General features: G+C 39.8%; 1 protein-coding gene across 1 annotated transcript in view; it reads right to left on the reverse strand.

Moving 5' to 3' along the window:
* lrp1bb (low density lipoprotein receptor-related protein 1Bb) overlaps window positions 1–19040 on the reverse strand; it is a 410377-nt gene that overhangs the window by 11697 nt on the left and 379640 nt on the right. The window contains exons 68-86 of the mRNA XM_035749708.2: window positions 16617–16723; window positions 15462–15594; window positions 14388–14494; window positions 13580–13712; window positions 12719–12841; window positions 12323–12445; window positions 11893–12033; window positions 11474–11608; window positions 11017–11136; window positions 9830–10071; window positions 8763–8986; window positions 6756–6862; window positions 5901–6017; window positions 5390–5563; window positions 4283–4408; window positions 3774–3938; window positions 1854–2015; window positions 919–1093; window positions 545–649 (exon numbers count right to left, since the gene is read on the reverse strand). Coding sequence (XP_035605601.1) covers window positions 545–649; window positions 919–1093; window positions 1854–2015; window positions 3774–3938; window positions 4283–4408; window positions 5390–5563; window positions 5901–6017; window positions 6756–6862; window positions 8763–8986; window positions 9830–10071; window positions 11017–11136; window positions 11474–11608; window positions 11893–12033; window positions 12323–12445; window positions 12719–12841; window positions 13580–13712; window positions 14388–14494; window positions 15462–15594; window positions 16617–16723 — 2719 coding nt within the window. The remainder of the gene's footprint in view (window positions 1–544; window positions 650–918; window positions 1094–1853; window positions 2016–3773; window positions 3939–4282; window positions 4409–5389; window positions 5564–5900; window positions 6018–6755; window positions 6863–8762; window positions 8987–9829; window positions 10072–11016; window positions 11137–11473; window positions 11609–11892; window positions 12034–12322; window positions 12446–12718; window positions 12842–13579; window positions 13713–14387; window positions 14495–15461; window positions 15595–16616; window positions 16724–19040) is intronic.

The following is a 19040-nucleotide window of genomic DNA, read 5'->3' on the forward strand; positions in this document are numbered from 1 at the left end:
AAGATCAAAATAGTGTATACGCTTTCTCCTGAAGCCTACCACAGAGTGGAGACACAATGACAAATGAACAGTGTGATACGTTCTGAACAGTAACGTTTCAGTAGTTTAAGTTTGTGGTTACTTTCTGTAGCTGTACCCCATGCAGAGCTTCCTTTCTTCTACACTGCCGTAGAGGGTTAGCTTTTTAAAGATCTATACCCACATCAAAGCCCCTCATGTAGAGGCAGATGTGACTCATTATCTTATTGAGCCATATCATCCTGTCTCTTGCTGTGACATGGCCAGCGCCCACTGGTGTCAAACACTCTCTCTACTTAGGATCTTAGCCCTGTGTTAAAAATAAAGAAAACTCCCCTACTCCACCACCACCTTCAAAAATCAATCATGAGAATAAAAGCCCAGGGAGATTCCACTTCAGGCCGCCCTGTTTGGCATAACTGAATGGCATAACTGAATGGCAATGAAGATTAAAATAAGAATAGCGAAAACTTTCCTAGGCTATTGTTATTCCAGGCTATGGCTAGTAGGTAGTTACTGTACTTACTGACAGAAGGGCAGATTGGTGTCAGGGTCCAGGTGACAGGTACCTCCGTTGTAACAGTATCCGTCACATAGCTGACAGCTGGGTGCCATCCTGCCATTAGTACAGCTGAAGGAAAACAGAGGAAAGCTGCTGTCACTGAGTGGCCCACAATTTCTGTCTTTCTTTCATTGTTTGAGTTTGCAAGACTACTGATTGATAACCTATTTTCTGTGTAAACGGTATTGAAAAATGTGAAGCTGTGGAATGTTAATGCATTATAACCATAGAAAATACAATACATGGAAGACTTTCAACTACAGTACATCAAGCATTAGCTCTAAGGAGTTAACCCAACATAGAATATAAAGTAATGTTGTGAGATGCTAACAACTTACTTGCAGACCACATCTCCTGTGTCATCGTTGACGAGGCAAGGTGCTCCATGGCACCTCAGGCACTTGTCCACCTCACACTTGTTGCCCTCGTATTTGGCTGGACACACGCACTCTACATGGCCACTACTGGACAATGTACAGGCCTTGGAGTTTACACAGTAGTGGTGGCAGATGTCTGTCAGAAAAAGAGATAGAGGAGAGAGAGGTGCATTTCATATTAAGGAAATGGGAGAATAGTTGATTTGATAACATTTTTACAGGCCTTTAATGAGAATTAATTATCTGTATCAAATGGCATCTCGTTCATAGATGAAAACGTATCACCCCTTGGGCAAGTTACAGTAGAAACTCAGTAATGGCGTCAGTTGAAATTGTTTTCCCCACAATTTATAATGACAAAGCCAACATAAGGGAGGGAAATATTTTATCAGTGCAGCACAGAAACCCCCAAAGGTTGTTTAGAGTGGCATTTAGAATTACTCTCTCGCCCCCACATGGTATTTGTAGCTATGAAATGCCCTTTCTGGAATAAAACCCCCCATATTTATTGTTGTCGTTGGAACCTTAAATATGCAAAACTAAAAATATATCAGATTTCTAGAGAGTGTGACTGAATATAAATGGTCAGCTATTGTTGTTTATTCATGTTCTTTAGTGATCTTGGGAATGCTACAGGGTAGGTTGATACGGATTGTGTTAAGGTCAGATGTTTATGTGTAGTTTGTTGCTATTGCTGGTGGATTGGCCTATGGTCGGAAATACATGACATGATTTTAAGGGGGGGGGGGGCTGTGCTCCTCATAACACATCAGTGGCTCTCCATGGGACTTGACATATATATTTAGGACCCTCGAAAAATATATTTGACCTCAGGCACCCTCAAGGGACATTAAGCACCCCCAAGAGTCCATACGTAATTGGATCCCTTTACTCACGGTAAAGACAGCGGTCTCCAGTATACTCTGCCATGCAGCGGCACACCGGCTGGTTCCCTAGGCTGACATCACAGGTACCACCATTCAGACAGTAGTAATCACACACCCGCTTCTCACAGAACGGACCTGTAAACCCTACAGGGCACCGACATGTTGGCTTCCCTGGAGGGATGGAGGGAGGAGAGGAGAGGATTGAGAGTTTGGCTAACAATTCCATTTACATTGTTTATTACAAAGATACTATAACTCAAGTGTTGAGGATGTGTGTGTTTGTTCCCAAAGTTGACTATCAAGTATCTGAAAAATCCAAGATAAAAGGTCCTTAATAACACAAGGACCCTGGAGGTCAGAGAGAAATATTTCCAGTCCTTTAATTGATTAAAGTGGGTGCCTCCAGCGAGACCTGTTCTCTTCCATCACCAAACTGGGGTTCTTGAGGAAAGACATTAACAATAAGCTCTCCCAAGCTCTGCATCCATCGCTCATTTTGAACAATACTCCCCACACCTGGGGATGTGTGCTCAACACAGCGAAACCTCTTACTTTATGAAAAAACTCTCAGTCTTCTAGCATGGATGAACAGCACACAGAATAGTCAGTGACTGTATGCCCAGCAGCGGAACAAATGTCCCATCACTTTGTTTCACTCCTCTTCGACTGCATTGGCCATAAATGAGGGTACCATTCGTCATACAATACAGATCACATAATACTGACTGGGCTGGTGAACCAAACAAGATTGAGAAACCCTGCCTCCAACTCTCCAACTAATTTAAAATCCTGCTGTGATACTCACTTCATTTCAATCACATATTTGTCTCTTAAAAACAGAATGTTATTACATATCACTGACACATATCAGGCATCTGTCTAGCTCATTAGGCAAATGCTGCTGTCATAATACAAAGGCTGACAGCTTGAAGTCAATTGACTGAGGACACCAACATGTTCTCAACATATTATTCCCAAGCTACCAAATTCCCCCTGGGCAAGATGACACATTTATTACGAGAAGAGATGAGGAAATATATGTTTTAAGGGCAAACATTTCACTTCCCAGACTAAACGATTCAAATCAAAAGTTGTAGGCCAGTCTCTGAATACCTTATCTACCCCCAGTAATGACAGGAGCATTAAAACTACTCTGACTGTTCAATTACAGTTTTTATGCATGTGTTAGCATTCAACACTCAGCTACTATATTTAGCACACTCTCTAAAATTGTCTTTTATCATTTTCAAGGTTTACAAAACCATGAAGCGATTTCACATTTTCACGAATCTTCAAAAATAATTGTAACAGTCAGAAAAACCACAGCAATCCAAATGTATCTATCTCTATGGGTAATTGCTCTTGTGAGTCCACACAGTCCATCATTTCTAAGAGACTGATATGTTGTGAATAATTGCCCTCTTGCATGCATTATGTAATCGATGGACTGTTTTTTAGCAGGGAGACGTGAAGTAAAACTCAAGTGCTCGGCACTATTTGAGTTTATCCATGTTTAGTGGATGTTACGTGGCAAACTAACAATGAGACAAATGGTCAAATGTGTGTATAAATACATGAAACGACAAAAGAAAAAGCTGGAAAACAAAGTTTATTTTTGTCCTCTGAAGAGGGGAGAAGAACAGGCCAATGATAATAAATATATGAATAATAATAATAATAATATGAGACATCTTGTCTCTATTATGCTTCATGCTTATTCTACCTATATCAATCAATCAATGTTGTAAGACTGTTTGTAGCACAAGCGCCTTTAGATACTGACCAGTCACAACAACCCAGAGAGTTCTTAACGACTTAACTACTTTTGAGTAAAGACTTGTGGGCACATAACGCCTTATGTCAATCCTGCTCTGATCAATCCATACATTTTTCTACCAATCAATATATGGATTTTAACAGCAGACTCACCCAGGGGTGAGCCCATGCAGGTGCCTCCGTTGAAGCAGTAGTCGGTGCAGTGGTTGACCTCACAGCGTTCTCCAGAGAAGTCAGGCCAGCAGTAGCAGCGCCAGTCCCCCTTCTCATTGGCCAGGCAACGCCCGCCGTTCTCACACGGTGGCCGGCACAGCTCGCCTATAATACAACACCAATGCACAGCATGTTCATTATGCTGAACTTGTGGACAGGTTTTCTGAAGTACCTTCTAAACTATGAATCATCATCAGTGTCATTTAGCTGGGCCAGGAGAAAGAGCATGATACAGGACAAGCATGTCATCTTATGTTATTATTTCAAAACATGCACTTCCACATTCAAGTCTTATTTTGAAGTACACAAAATGCTGAGCGATTCAGAGAGATTTGACTTCATGCATTGGCCAAGTGCCATCTCAGCTGGATTGTCTACTGTAGCAGTTTTAGAGGTGATATTACGTTGGCAGGCAGTAAGTGAAGTTTAGGCAGGGGTCTTGAATATACCTGAGATGTTGACATCACTGCAGGAGCCGTTGATCAGTACCTTCCCTTCTGGACAAGTGCAGGTGGCACCCATTGGGTTCAGCAGACACATGAAGTCACAGTTCATTCTCAGGCATGGGTTGACCGCTGCAACAAGACAAGAGGCAAACGGTAGCCGAAGCATCAATACAGCCGTCAAACAAAACACATTCATGTCTTTACTATTCTTCGATGAAACATTTTCTAAATTGTATATTTGACAACATAGAGAGGGAAGAGGCTAAACCTTATGAATTAGTTCATACTATGTATTGCTATTCAAAATCAATAAGAGACATGATCCACATTCCACTCAATGCCTAGTCCTAGAGGATTACTATGCCCTGTTAGCAAACACTACTTCGATATGCACAACATCAGCAGTATGCTGCCATTTTGCTACAATAAGTCAATTGAAGTGTTTGGGTATCCAATGAAACAGAAAAAAAACAATTACACAGATTTGTTGTGTTCGGGTTACAGGAATCATTGTAAATCAAAGCTAGCGAAAGAAGAGGGTGTCAGTGTGTTTCGCTGAAGACTACAAACCAACACTCATGGTCTTTCTGTTCTGCAAGATGTGCAGTAAATGTTACTGCCCAAAGAGTAGGCTACATGGCTGGACTGAGTCTTTGGAGAACGGTTCAGCTGCCCTTTACTGAAGAAAACCCCAAGCCAAGACGGATATGTCCGATGCTCCATAAACATGAACAATACACAGATAATTAAATAGCAACCAAGTAGAGAAGCAGAGAACGTGAAATATATTGGTCCTATCATGGGAAATGAGATGACTCTCATGTCCCACACTTGAGAAAATGAAAAACTAGCTCAAGACCACGATACACTCTTCCATTCAGGAGTTAGACCCACATAACCATCTAGAATATCAACGCTACATTGTCGTCTTGTTTGTTACTGTAACATCATGTTTGTTACGCTGGCATCTACACTAGAAGGCCGTTCAGCTGCTATTATCAATATCCACATTACTCAACCCTGATCATTTCCCTGTATTACCCATGACCCTCATTAGCACTTGTATTCATTAAAATACCCACTGAAAATCAGTAGACTTGATTTATTTACCATCTTGCTGCTTGTATCGGTGGGAGATCATGACATTGGTCGTTTTCTCGAGACCCAAGTGGAGAAACTCCACAGGCTGTTTTCCATACTTGTGAACTTTGAAGACCTCGTGTTTTAGCCCAGTTCCGTAGATGTAGTCTTCAAATATGTCAATCCTGTATGGCTGGGATATTCCTGGAAACACAGCCGTGGAAACAGAATAAAGGCAGGTTGAAAAGAAGCATATGACCATGAACACTGTGTTGTAGTTTTAATGAGGGTTTGTAAATCCCAGGACAGTACTAGTAATTAGTAGGAAACCTAATCTGTGTGTAGTACTATACTACACCGATTGTTTAACAGCTTGCAATAGCCACACACACGCACACGCAGGCGTGCACACACACACACACACACTATTATTGTAGCAATCTTTTGATAAAATGTAGAGGAAATTAAACAAATGATCACATCAGTAGCTAGTATGTGCTTGGATAGTCAATCTTTGTTTTGTTCTCAGTGGTGGTGTTACCATGTCTGTCCCTGATTGCCACCAGAGGGTCCGACCCATCCAATCTCACACTGCCTATCTCGGAGAGCTCAGGATCAGCCCAGTACAAACGTTGGTTAAAGTAATCGATGGCCAGACCTGGGGAGGATGAGAGGAAGAGATTTATTTTGCTTATGAATTGTGTAAAGATCAATATGGACGCCTTCATTCCAACAGCCCTCAGGTTCTAAACAGCGTTAGGCTGTGGATAGACTGCATAAATAGACAGTTATTTTATTTATCTCCGTAAGGTATCTCACTTTCTACGCATTCGTCCGAAAGTCATTAACGTTAAATCATACTACAGGACATATACAGTATACCAGTATATTTGTATTTTCTTTTGATGACAGACTTTTGGTGTTATGCCCTACATTTCCCTTTTTATAAAATGATTTTCTATCATGTGTTTGACTGGATAAATGACCCAAGTTGTCATGGCGATTAAATGGGTGTGTGTTTTTCCACAGATGATAAATTCCCTCTACCTTGGCAGAGACAGTGCATGGGTCCCTTGCATTAAAGGAGGCCAAACCATCTTTTAAAAAGTAGATCAGCACTAAGTGTCTCCCCCAGGACCATCACAACAGGTTTGGTGTGTCAGACACATTCATTTACTTTTTTTCCATGGCCTTATTTTCAAACATATCTATCCTCTAGTCTACAACTAGCCTGGTCCCAGATCGGTTTGTACTGTCTTGCCAACTCCTATGGTCGTTGTCATTGCCAAGACTGCACAAACAGATCTGGGACTAGGCTAGTCTACAACATCCCACCTCAATGAAAAGATAAGTATGGACTTGCAGATTAATATGATCGTGTCCTGTAGATAGATACCTGTTGGTCTCCTGAGGTTCTTCTCCAAGAGGATCCTACGCATGGACCCATCCATAGCCGACTCCTCAATATGAGAATGATCACCTATTACTGTCCAGTACATCATCCTGTAGAAGATGCAAAGATAAGCATTTCCTGTTAGATGTCCATAACATAGTTTTTCTTAATTTTTACTATTCTCTACATTGTAGAATAATAGTGAATGCATCAAAACTATGAAATAACACATATGGAATCATGTAGTAACCCAAAAAGTGTTAAACAAATCCAAATTTATTTTATATTTCAGATTTTTCAAAGTAGCCACCCTTTGCCTTGATGACAGCTTTGCACTCTCCTAACCAGCTTCACCTGGAATGCTTTTCCAACAGTCCTAAATAGTTCTCACATATACTGAGCCCTTGTTGGCTGCTTTTCCGTCACTCTGCGGTCCAACTCATCCCGAACCATCTCAATTGGGTTAGTACATGATTCCATATGTGTTATTGGTTTTGATGTCTTCACTATTATTCTACAACAAAAAAAAAGAAAAAAAAGAAAGAAAAGCCCTTGAATGAGAAGGCGTGTTCAAACATTTGACTGGTACTGTACATATTTAATTGATGAATCAGAGACATATTATATTTGTGTGGCCGTGATCGAGCGCTGCCTGGAAAATGCCCCCCATTCACCTTTTATGGTAATAAAAATGTCCTCCCTCATTTGCTGTAAAATTTGGAGATGTTGAACTAGGCCATGATAATTCCTAAAAGAAAGTGCAATTATGACATTTCTGTTTGGGAAGAATGCTGCAGTGACTTTTCCAAACTAAAAATGCATGCTGCCTAGTAAGTGCCAAACACTGGCTGCACATTCTGGAAGATTGATTGTCCTTTAGAACCATTTAAGAGCTACAGCCCACAATTCCATGCAAAAGACACGATGTTCAATATTTTGTTTATCAATACATGATTGTGTCTCTATCTTCTGCCTTGATATAGGCTCTGAAATTAAATAGGTTAGGCTATGATGTTACGCTCCTAATCGCACAGCAATACTGGAACCAACCCATACTGTCACATAGGATTAGGTCTACTATCAATGCTACCGGTCTATTTAATTTCCAGCATGCTTGGCTATTGAATGAGCGATTGATAAATGGTGGCCTACTATTTGTTGTGTAGTGGGAATAATTTAAACCAGTTATGTCAGAAAAGGAGAGAGACATGTCCTGCAATGTGATTATGAATTAGGCCTATTTAATAAAAGTGAAATACAAATATATTAGACAACATGCTGCTATGCAATCTCCTTACCAATGGCAAATGCATCTGTTTAATCATTAGGCCTATATATTTTTATTATAATTCCTGTGCATCAAACACCTCCCATTTCCCCCACCAAACAATAAGCATATTTGCTTGCAATACCGTTGATCAACCTTCTAGAAGTTGTGCGTACGCATGGTCAGTGTTGGGGAAGCTACTCTGATAATATAATAAAGCTACCGATTACTTCACACTGGAAGCTACCCTTAGGAAAACATAGTTTACTTAACTAAAGTTACTTTTAAGCATCTCACTACATCCAAACTACTATGTGAAAAATTATTATATCTAAATCTGAAATGTCATAGACTACAAATTGCAAGAACTGATCACTCTGGAGTCAGATGTTAACGGAATGTGCAATTTAGCCTATTAAACACAACTATTTTTCAAGTGAAAATTAGGTGGGTCTGCTGCTGGAAAATAAATAAAATTCTTGCCAAATTTTGCAGGATAAAAAGCACCTTTGATAATGAGGCCCCTGGTCTTCATGGATAACGGGATTAAACACATCACTGTCTATACTTAAAGAATCCCTGAAATCCTTGTCTATACTTAAAGCTTTAAAAAAATCAGTAAGAAAACAAATCTTGGATACAATCTTAGATGGATCTTTAAAAATTGCACTGCCAAAAGCAAAAAAGTATAAAGTGAAAACATAATGATGAAATTTGACATGGTCTGAAAAGAATGCCCTTACCCTCGGGTTGGGTTGACAGCAATGGCGTACGGCTCTCCTGCAATGTCAGTTATCAGACGGGTGCAATTTGGCCCTCTGAGCTGGCCCACATTTATAGAGTATCTGAGCTTAGTCCAGTGGGCTGTGTAATAGCTGAACCAGTGCATCCGAGAGTGGTCTGTCCAATAGATATTTCCTGTAATCCAGTCAGCAGACACATCCCTTGGTCTACGGAAGTCTGAACACTGCAAGGAAAATGAGAGCTCGTAAACCTGAAATCGTGAAAATGACGAAGACTTCCAAGGTATTTGTATTACACATGGCAAATGAACTTGAAACTTCTAACATTCAGATGTGAAGAATTTTCTTAAAACTGTTGTCCATTGGTTTCTTTAGATGCACTCACTATTCTGACCACTATCAAACGTGATACAGGTATGTCTAATGCAATACTTGATTCTAGTAAAGGTTTAGTAGTCTATGCTAAATGTGTAAGAAGTCTTACGTGTGATCCCATAATACTTTATGCCATGTTCCCAATGTGACAACAGTGACTCAAACTTTAGAACAATGTACATCATGGTCTTAGAATAAGAGTATCTTCAAATGACATTGAAAGATGTGTGTAATTTATTTAAAAGCATTGTGCTAGCTTTCTCCGACTTTGTCAGTATGCATATCTACATCCGAGACATTCATTACATCCGAGACATTCCTTACTTTAGGTCAAACAATAACTGGAAAAAGCGTGGCACCTTGCTAATGTTCTGTTCTCTTGCTCACACACATTAATAAGATATGTGACTGTATGAGTTATACATTTAATCTTCAAGCGCTCACTGCTGTGTTCAAGCTCTCATTGCTATAATCATTCTATAATTCATTGTCCTCAAATGCAATAACCAAGACATAATGTAGCTTCAATGGCTTTAGAAAAGAAAGAATCATGCATATCTTGTAATGGGCTACTTAATACTGTAGATACCCTGTCAATATCAGCATATGGATATTTAATGTACAAATCGTACATTCAATAACACATTAAAAAGTAAAGTAGACTTTCCAACCACACCTTTGGAGATACTTACTATGTTTCCAACATTAGTTTTACTTTGACTCTTGTCTAGGATTTCTTTGTAAAAAAGTCCACCAGGGTTAAACTGTGTAGCCCAGATAAACTTTTGTTGGTGTAACAGAGCATCCATCCCAATAATGCGGGCATTGTCCTCGATGCGAGTGAGGAATTTGTGTCCATGGCTCTGGTTAAATGGATACACAAAACTTCGGATTTCAGTGTCATTAGCTATGTAGAGCACTCGATCTTCTGGTCCTGCCCGTTGTTGAGTTATTAATATGCAAAGAAAATGAAAAGTGGCTCAATTCCATTTGGGGTTTTAAACAACAATTTTACAGCATAATTCCATTTACAGAAGCAAAGTATCCTCTAATATATGTAATCAAGTCATTATTCATATATAAACATTATGGGGTAGTTTCCTGGACACAGATTAAGCCTAGTCCTGGACCAAAAGGCAAGTCCAATAGAGAATCTCCATTGAAAGTGCTTTTTATTCCAGAACTAGGCTTAATCTGTGTCCAGGAAACCGACATGTTCCTTTATTATCAGGATAATAATACATAATCACATAGCAACAAGACCAGTCATTTATTATTACTACTACCCATGGTGCCAATCAGTAGGAATAGTGGGATAGATGAATATGTATCACAACGCAGTGTATCACAGTGGGGTATACACCCGTAACATTAACACTTTAGTAGAAAGTTGTGGAATATTATTAATCCATTATTAATATAATCCTTATTGGTCACATCAGAAACAGATGCAGACTCCTCTATTATACTCCTGAAATGTTTAAATGGCTGGTTTTGTATGCATTCAGTGTTACTTATACAATCCTGCCATCTTAATGTAAAGTTCATCCTAATAAAATACCAAAAATACCAAATCTGAATACTATGACAGTATATTTACAAGAGTGCTAAGGGTACAGTACTGTATGGGAGTACAGTGTTACCTTAATAGCTATTGAATAAAACTATTCAATTCAAATAAAGGGTATACAATATTCAATAAAATGTTGTATTTTATAGAAATACATACTATACTTAAGTTTATACTGAAGTTTTAATTTATTTAGCAACAAATAACATCTCTATTGAAACAATCATAGTATAAGATACACATCATGGTCTATGATAGTTCAATTGTCTTCAGTTAGCACATACAGTACAGTAATAAAATGGTCCATACCTTTTACTATACAGTTTCCATTGATTTCCTTAAAATTCCTGTCACAAGTACACTTGTAGGATCCTTTAGTGTTTGTACAATAGTGAGCACACATGTCAAACCCAAGACACTCATTGATTTCTGAGGAGAAAAAAGAAAAATCAGTCAGTTACCAAGCTGTGAGGATATCTATTGTATATTCTAGTTGGGTAAAAACAATATATACATTTCAAGATTGGTGGCTTATGGTAGAGAAATGAGCATTCAATTATCTGGCAACAGCACTGGTGGACATTCCAGTCAGCTACTATAAACGCTATAAACACCTACTTGGAAAGCCATGTTATGTATATTGTTCATCATCCACAGCTGTATTATGTACATGATATCTAACCACATTAGTTACATTTTATAATTCCATTATTACATTAAACATTCTGTCCGATTGAACAGTGAGGAGAAAGAGGTCATACGCTACCTTCACACTGGCCAGTCTTTAGATTTCTCCTAAAGCCAGATTTACAATGACATATTGAACTTGTGTTTGTCTGATTGCAAATTGCATCCTCCCCACATGGGTTCGACTTCTTTCCACATACGTCTCCATGGGAAACTACAATTGAAAACAACACTTTGATTGCACATGAAAACACATTCCTAAACATTGTACATGCTTGCAAAAAGTTGCTTCATTGATGTGTGGAAGCTAAGAGAACAACTTTCACCGGACAGAAACACACACAGCAAATATGTTACTACCATAAATATTCTGACATCATTTAACCCTTGGATCTAGCAGAGGAGCCCTAGATTATCTCACACATTCAGTTCCTTCCTAGTGACATTTATTACTTCCATCTAAACAGCAGGATATGGATCTGTGTGACACACACGCACAGGCCTTGCAGTCCTGCTCGTCCGAGCCCCCGTCCCCACAGTCATTGAAGAGGTCACACTGCAGCTGGGCTGGGATGCAGCGCTGGGTACTGCAGGTGAACTCTGCCTTCCCACATGGCCTGGGTCGGCCAGACACCACCTCTGTTTTGGGACACACACAGGACCCAAACACACATCGGATAGAAAGACCGCATCGGCAACAGAGAATAAATTAATTTGCATGAAAGCACGGTTGGTGTTTTGAGATAGCTTTATAAAAATGCTGATAGTAGCCAAGAAGAAGAATGATGTGGCTTTGAGTTTCTAGGGATATTAAAGGAACTTGACTAATACAACGTTTTTGATGTAATTAGGAATAAATAAAATCAACCTCCTTAGTTCAACATTCTTGATGAAGAAAAATGTAATGTTTGAACTGGTATAAACGCACCACATTCCTTCTCGTCCGAGTTATCCCCACAGTCATCCACCTTGTTACACACTTGGTCAGGGCGCAGACACACACGGTCATTTCTACATCGGTGTGGCCGTGTAGGAGGACAAGGAAGTTTGGCTGGAGGGGAGAAGAAACACACAAGTATTCCAGACAGTCAAATAAACTTTAGTTAATTCAACACAGTCCACTCTACTCCATTCAATAAATTCAATTCTAGTCCATTCATCAGAGTTTTATCAACTCCTTCATAAAAAAAGACATTCATTTTCTTTAAGAAACTCTTTCAACCATGAATATTACCTTACATGAAATATGTAAGTAATAGCTAATAAAATATCCATCAAACACCTTTGAGAAAACATCTAAGTGAGAGACGTTATTTCAACCCACCACACATCTCTGTGTCCTCGTCTGAGTTGTCTCCACAGTCGTCCTTGCCATCACACACCCATGCGTGGAGCTTGCACAAGGTGTTGTTGCAAATGAACTCATCGGGACGGCAGAAGAAGATGCCTGCAATTACAGACTGAAGGTGAGCAGCACTGCCCATGGGCTTTCTTTCTTTCACAAGGTCGTCTTTTCAATTTCCTTCAAAACTTCATATTCAACAGCATTGTGCTAGCAGTATAGTGTCTGAATGAAATAATGTTCTTGTTAGAGAAATGACCTTTGCTTGGCCAGAATAGGACTATTGTGTTGTACACCTTTCACAACAAACACATGGCTAGAGCGGTGGTTGCTACGCTACTAGCCATGTGTGAGTTCAAACCCCCCACTGATCGTGACATTCATTGCACTGTGAAAACTAGGCGGGCTGCAATTGATTATACCTAAGCTAAGAAGGAAGAACATATAATGTGTGTACCATATTGGCAGGCATGTGTTCTGTGTTAGTGTGTTCCAGTGAACATGCTCAACTCTGTCCCCATTTGCAATTTAATATTTGTTACATTTCTTATACAGGTAACATGTCCTGCTAGAACATTCAGTGGCTGCATATGTTTCAGCTTGTGCCTTCCTCACTGTGTGTGTGTGTGTGTGTGTGTGTGTGTGTGTGTGTGTGTGTGTGTGTGTGTGTGTGTGTGTGTGTGTGTGTGTGTGTGTGTGTGTGTGTAACACCTGAAATGCATGTCTCTACTGTAGTAGGACATGTTGCCTGTGTATTAAGACAATTAAGATGGACCTGTATAGAAAACCAATAGTTTTCTAGCACACTGGCATGTTTAGTGAGTATGTCCAGCCCTGTTGTACCTTGACTGCAGTTCTCCTCGTCGCTATGGTCCACACAGTCAAAGATGTCGTCACAGCGCCATCTCCGTGGGATACAGTGGGCATGGTTCAGACACAGGAACTCGTCTTCCTTGCACTCCTTCACGCAGCCCGCCTGGCAACACATAACAGCATTATTAGATTATTGACATTAGATGTCAAACACAGACGAGACCTTACACTGGACACCAAAATATGTAGGGACCATCCGTACAAATAGGTATATATAATCTTTGCCGTATTAAAGGTCCAAAGCAGTAATTTTTATCTCAATATCAACTAATTTGTGGTTAACAATTAAGTACCTTACTGTGATTGTTTTCAATTAAAATAGTTAAAAAGAAACAAAAATGTATTCTTAGCAAAGAGCAATTTCTCATGCAAGAATTTTGCTCGGACTGTCTGGGAGTTGTTTGAGTGGGGAGGGGAAAATTGAAACTAGCTCTTATTGGCAGATAGAGAGTTCTAAACCTTTCTTATTGGTCTATTAACTAATGTACCGCCTGCTGATGTCAGTCAGGCAAAAACTCTATCCCACTAAAACAGGCTGAAGTTTCAGGTGGCCTTTTCATAATGGTCTTACATTAAAAGGGCATTATAATTATTTTCACAATTTCACAGCATTATTCCAACCTCATAGTGTGGAAATATATATGAAACACAAGAAAATCACTTTTGTTACTGCACTGGGCATTACTTACTGTAACTTTTTTGTAAATAAACAAAAAATGTGCAGTAAGTAAGTACAGATTGATTGATATAGATGAGTACCAAGCAGAGGCACACCCACCTCATCTGACCCATCCAGACAGTTGTCCTGTCCATCACATCTCAGACTGGCCGACACACACCCTCCACTGGCACACACATACTCATTTAAGGAGCAGGAGGGGAGCACTGGAAATACAAAAGATCAGAGACATAGAGCTTTATGAGTGTACACACTCTACCAAATAATAATACAACAGCCATCATTCACAGCATAAGTGGGGCTGGTTTGTACCTGCTCTGTACACTCATAAAGAAGGTTGCATGCTATATGTTAGCCTAGTGTAAAAAAAAAAACTTTTCTTTCCAAACCAGCAGTGCTGGACATTGGACAGATACTAGGTCTAAATATGATGTCTTCCCTCAGGCTAGGGCATGCTGTGTGCTGCCTGCTGCTGAATTAAGTGGTCTGAAACACACCCACACAATCATCACCACTGGGGCTCCGGATGAGGTTACACTGGCTAGCTACTGTACTGTAGTGGCTGCACTTCAGTAGAATACAAGGCATTTTCTGTTAGAATGGGAATGAGCCAATATCAATCCACTTACTGTCGGTAAAACACATGGCGTACTGATGCAGTAGCTACCTGCGGTGGCAGGTAGCCTAGTGTTGGGCCAGTAACTCAAAGATTGCTGGATCGATTCCCCGCGCTGACAAGGTAAAAATCAGTCGTTCTGCCCCTGAACAAGGCAGTTAACCCACTGTTCCTAGGCCATCATTGTAAATAATAATTTGCTCTTAACTGACTTGCCTAGTTAAAAAAAGGTCAAATAAAAACAAATAAATACAAAATGTACATTACATGTCACATAGAAAGTAGCCTTGGCATTTCTCCTGCTAGTACCTTGTAGCTATCGTAAAGGGTCAAGCAACCCCCTCCACACCAACATTTCCTCATCTTACTCTACACCCCATTAAAAAGTCCAGAAAAACTATCTTTGTTCTGTTTTTTAACCAAATAATATCAACTACAACACTACCACAGGAGCTCTGCAGTGATTCTCAGCTTTTAAACAACTACTTAAATTTCACATTAAGAAAGTTTTGGGGAAACGTTCCCTTCCGACCTCTAGTCTTTCTTGTATACTGTACCTGTTCCCTGGCAGTTTCTCTCGTCCTCTCCTGTCTTGCAGTCCTCCTGGCCATCACAGAGCCACTTGAGGGAGATGCAGAGGTTATTGAGACACTGAAACTGGTCCTCAGCACACCGAGCCTCACAGCCCTTCTATAGAGAGATATACAGAACAAGAAGCGGACATTTACACAAGGCTCATAAGAACACCACAGATGTTATTATTCTTATACAGTAGGAACATCAGGTAATACTTTATTTGAAGGGTACCTACAGTACATAAGGACTTCATAGCACATTCATTACCCATACATAACACATTCATAGACTATGTTAACTCTTTACAGTGAGTGTTCATTGCCAGTTTATTAGGTTTTTGGTAAGAAATGTGGGGGGAGGCAAGAAAAGTAGTTGTTTACAAGAGAAACCATGCATCGCTGACAAATGTTTACTTACTCTGTGAACTAAATATACAGTTTGACCCAGAAAGACAGCATTGGGACCACACACACAATAATGGATTAACAGAGGTTGCACATAGAGGGGATTATTCATACTATATACTGTAATTGCTGTGGAGGTATTTAACAGAGCAATAAATTACAAGGCATAATAAATGGGTAATTCCGTGCCTTTCACCTTGAATTAGCCATTCCACAATGGAGATATGAATATTTTCTAAGGATCGTCTCATTTTTCATGAATAGCTCACGCGTTAAAAAAAATTCACATTCTGCAAAACAGGTCCACAACTCCTATGGAAGGCTAGTTAAAGCAGTATTTTGAGTTAGTGAACCAGTTTGCATAATTATTTATACATTTGCATAAGAGCAGAAACATAAAATGTCTCTCTATTAGGACATTGTCAGCCTTAGTAGGCTATTCTCTCATGCGTTCCAATAAATTTAATATTTAACAATTTGGATTTCATAATGCTATTAAATCATCAAGCCCGTTGTTGCATTTTCAATTCAATAATCCTGCCGTTCAGAAGAAACTAAAACATACATTGATGTTTAGCCCTCAAAAATAAAGAAATAAACATGGGGGTAGGGTCAATTCACTCAAATCAGATTATTCAAGAATGGACAGACACGTGGTTGTGATTCACACAGTTTACAGGCTATAACATGCTATTTAAAGGCTGCTGTTAAATGACAACAGGGATCACTGACCTCGTCTGAATTATCATGGCAATCATAGTCTCCATCGCAGCGGAATCGAGCCGAGATGCAGTCCCCGTTAGCACAGGCAAAGTCCTTGTGGTTACAGGTCAATGGCTCTGAGTCAAGGGGAGAACAAGGACATTACCACACTTGAAATAGAAATGAAGGAGGAGCCGCAATAGAAATGAAGTAGGAGCTGGCCCCAAAAAACGATACGCTCTACCACCTACCGATAATTAGAATTGTTAAATGTTACCTGGATCTCTATAATTTTTTACAAGGCTCTCGCACTCCCTAGCAAGTGGTGTCTGTTATAGACTATTTATAGTTATAGTCTAGGTTATATACAGTTTTATACATATACAATAGTCTTGGAAAAGCAACCAACCTCTAAGAAAATACACACATCGGTCTTTATAAGAGGTGACATAAGAGAAGAGAATCCCCTAGACCCCTTTTACAGGAGATATCTCTTTAGCATTGCATGCTAATCATCTGGCAGTAGGCCTACTGTATAAACCATCTGGTGGCTTGTCAGACGTTTGTTGGACTTGATAGTTGGCATGCCAGTGGCTTTCAAGATGTTAATACATTCATAGCTATAGTGACAGCTTAGGGAGACAATATACTCCTGAGACCTACTATCTGGCAACCTCCACTATGCACATTAAGGTACACTGTATGTCTAGGTCTCTGAGGACAACATTATGCCATATTTAAGCAGCATCAAATTCCAGTGCTGGGGTTTTTCCCCTTATCCCCTTGTTATCGTGGACTGTTAACTGACTGTAGGGAGTGAAGGTAGTTGTGTTTATGAGCTGATCTGTTATCATGGACTGTTAACAGACTATAGGGAGTGTTATGAGCTGCAGTTAGAGGAAAGATCCCAGCAGAGCCTGCAGTCTTCAGCAGATTGTGATTTGCAGCCTCTCTCTCTCTGCTGTCTGCTAGCCTAGCTGGCACACCTGCTTAATTCTTTACCATCCAACACTCGACTGGGCTTTATTTGCATTTTAAGTGACATCAATAGGTAAGGGGAATAAGCATATAATAAATCAAATGAACGATGCATACTCAGCATAAAATGCAAATACACACATGGATGCTTGTGTGCACGCACACGTACATAGTGCAGAGATGAGATATGGACTAACTGGGTTAACAAAGACCTTTCATAAGTAAACATAAACTTTATTCCAGCAGTTGGTGATGAATATGTAAACAAAAAAAAGTGAGCTTGGGAAAATTACAGAGGAGAGACGGTATCAAAGCGGAGGATTCTCTGGAGCTCTGACTTTCTTTCAGATCCAAAGAGGTTGGAGCGGGAACATGCTCAGAGGGCATAGCCAAGTTATAAACAGCTAGGTACAGCGCTCCACTGAGCTGCCAGCTGCTTAACTTTGATTGTGGGAACACTTTACAAAGTTTAGCAGAGGAATGGTACAGTATACAAAGACACAAAGCAAGAGGGAAAAACAGAGTAACACAGTTCATCCTTAAACAGTCCCAAAATACCAATGGAGCTGCGCAGGTGCATACACATGACTTCTCCATGACTTCTCCATGACTTTTAACCATATTTCCATGACCAACAATTGGTGGCGTCTATGTACGTATACAAAAATAAGCGTAATGTGGTATTGACACTGGTAGGCTGCTCTCTGATCCCATGTACCACCTCCTGTTATTGTGCAAGGCACTTAACCCCCACAAAGTAAAACACCTGTCAGGTAACTGTACAAAACACATGTGGTCAACTCTCAGTCTGGAGAGCTACTGGGTGTGCAGGCTTTTGATCAAGCCCTGCTCAAACACAGAGCCAGTTAATCATGGTCCGGTTGAGCAGCTCATTTCTAAAATGTGGTTTGTTACATGACGAATGGAATAAAGGCCTGCACACCCATTAAGCTCTCCTGGATGTGTAACATTGTAACCAAATACGTGTTATGCCTTTTGAAATAATTAGTTAATTTTTTTACTTGAATATCCGAAACATACAATATACTTGCAGTGAAGCCGCTTACCAACTACACCAATAATTAGCTCACTATCAAAGATCAAATGGCTTTGATAGACTACAAATCTCTTCATTCAGCTAAAGCGAGCCCATAAATCGTCTTCAGGAAATGTACCTTTTCTAGTTTAGTCATATTTATCTTAGCTAGCTACCTTAGAAGAGTTTACTTTTCAGGCTGACTAGAATCTATTGAGTTGCAATGTCCCATACATTGGATTCCTAAATCAACTGGCAGTATCTGCAAAACAAGTGTTGAAGACACATAATCCAAAAGAAAGGCTACATCAAAACAATTATCCTAAAATTACTGTTTGCGATTCACAAATTGATTCACCACGTTTGAACTGATTCCCAACTAATACAATGACAAAGTGAATCGTTTGTTTCGTCAAAATATTTGTTTCAAATTAATCATA

Source organism: Oncorhynchus keta, chromosome 34 (assembly GCF_023373465.1).
Source record: "Oncorhynchus keta strain PuntledgeMale-10-30-2019 chromosome 34, Oket_V2, whole genome shotgun sequence".
In the NCBI taxonomy this organism is placed as follows: Eukaryota; Metazoa; Chordata; class Actinopteri; order Salmoniformes; family Salmonidae; genus Oncorhynchus; species Oncorhynchus keta.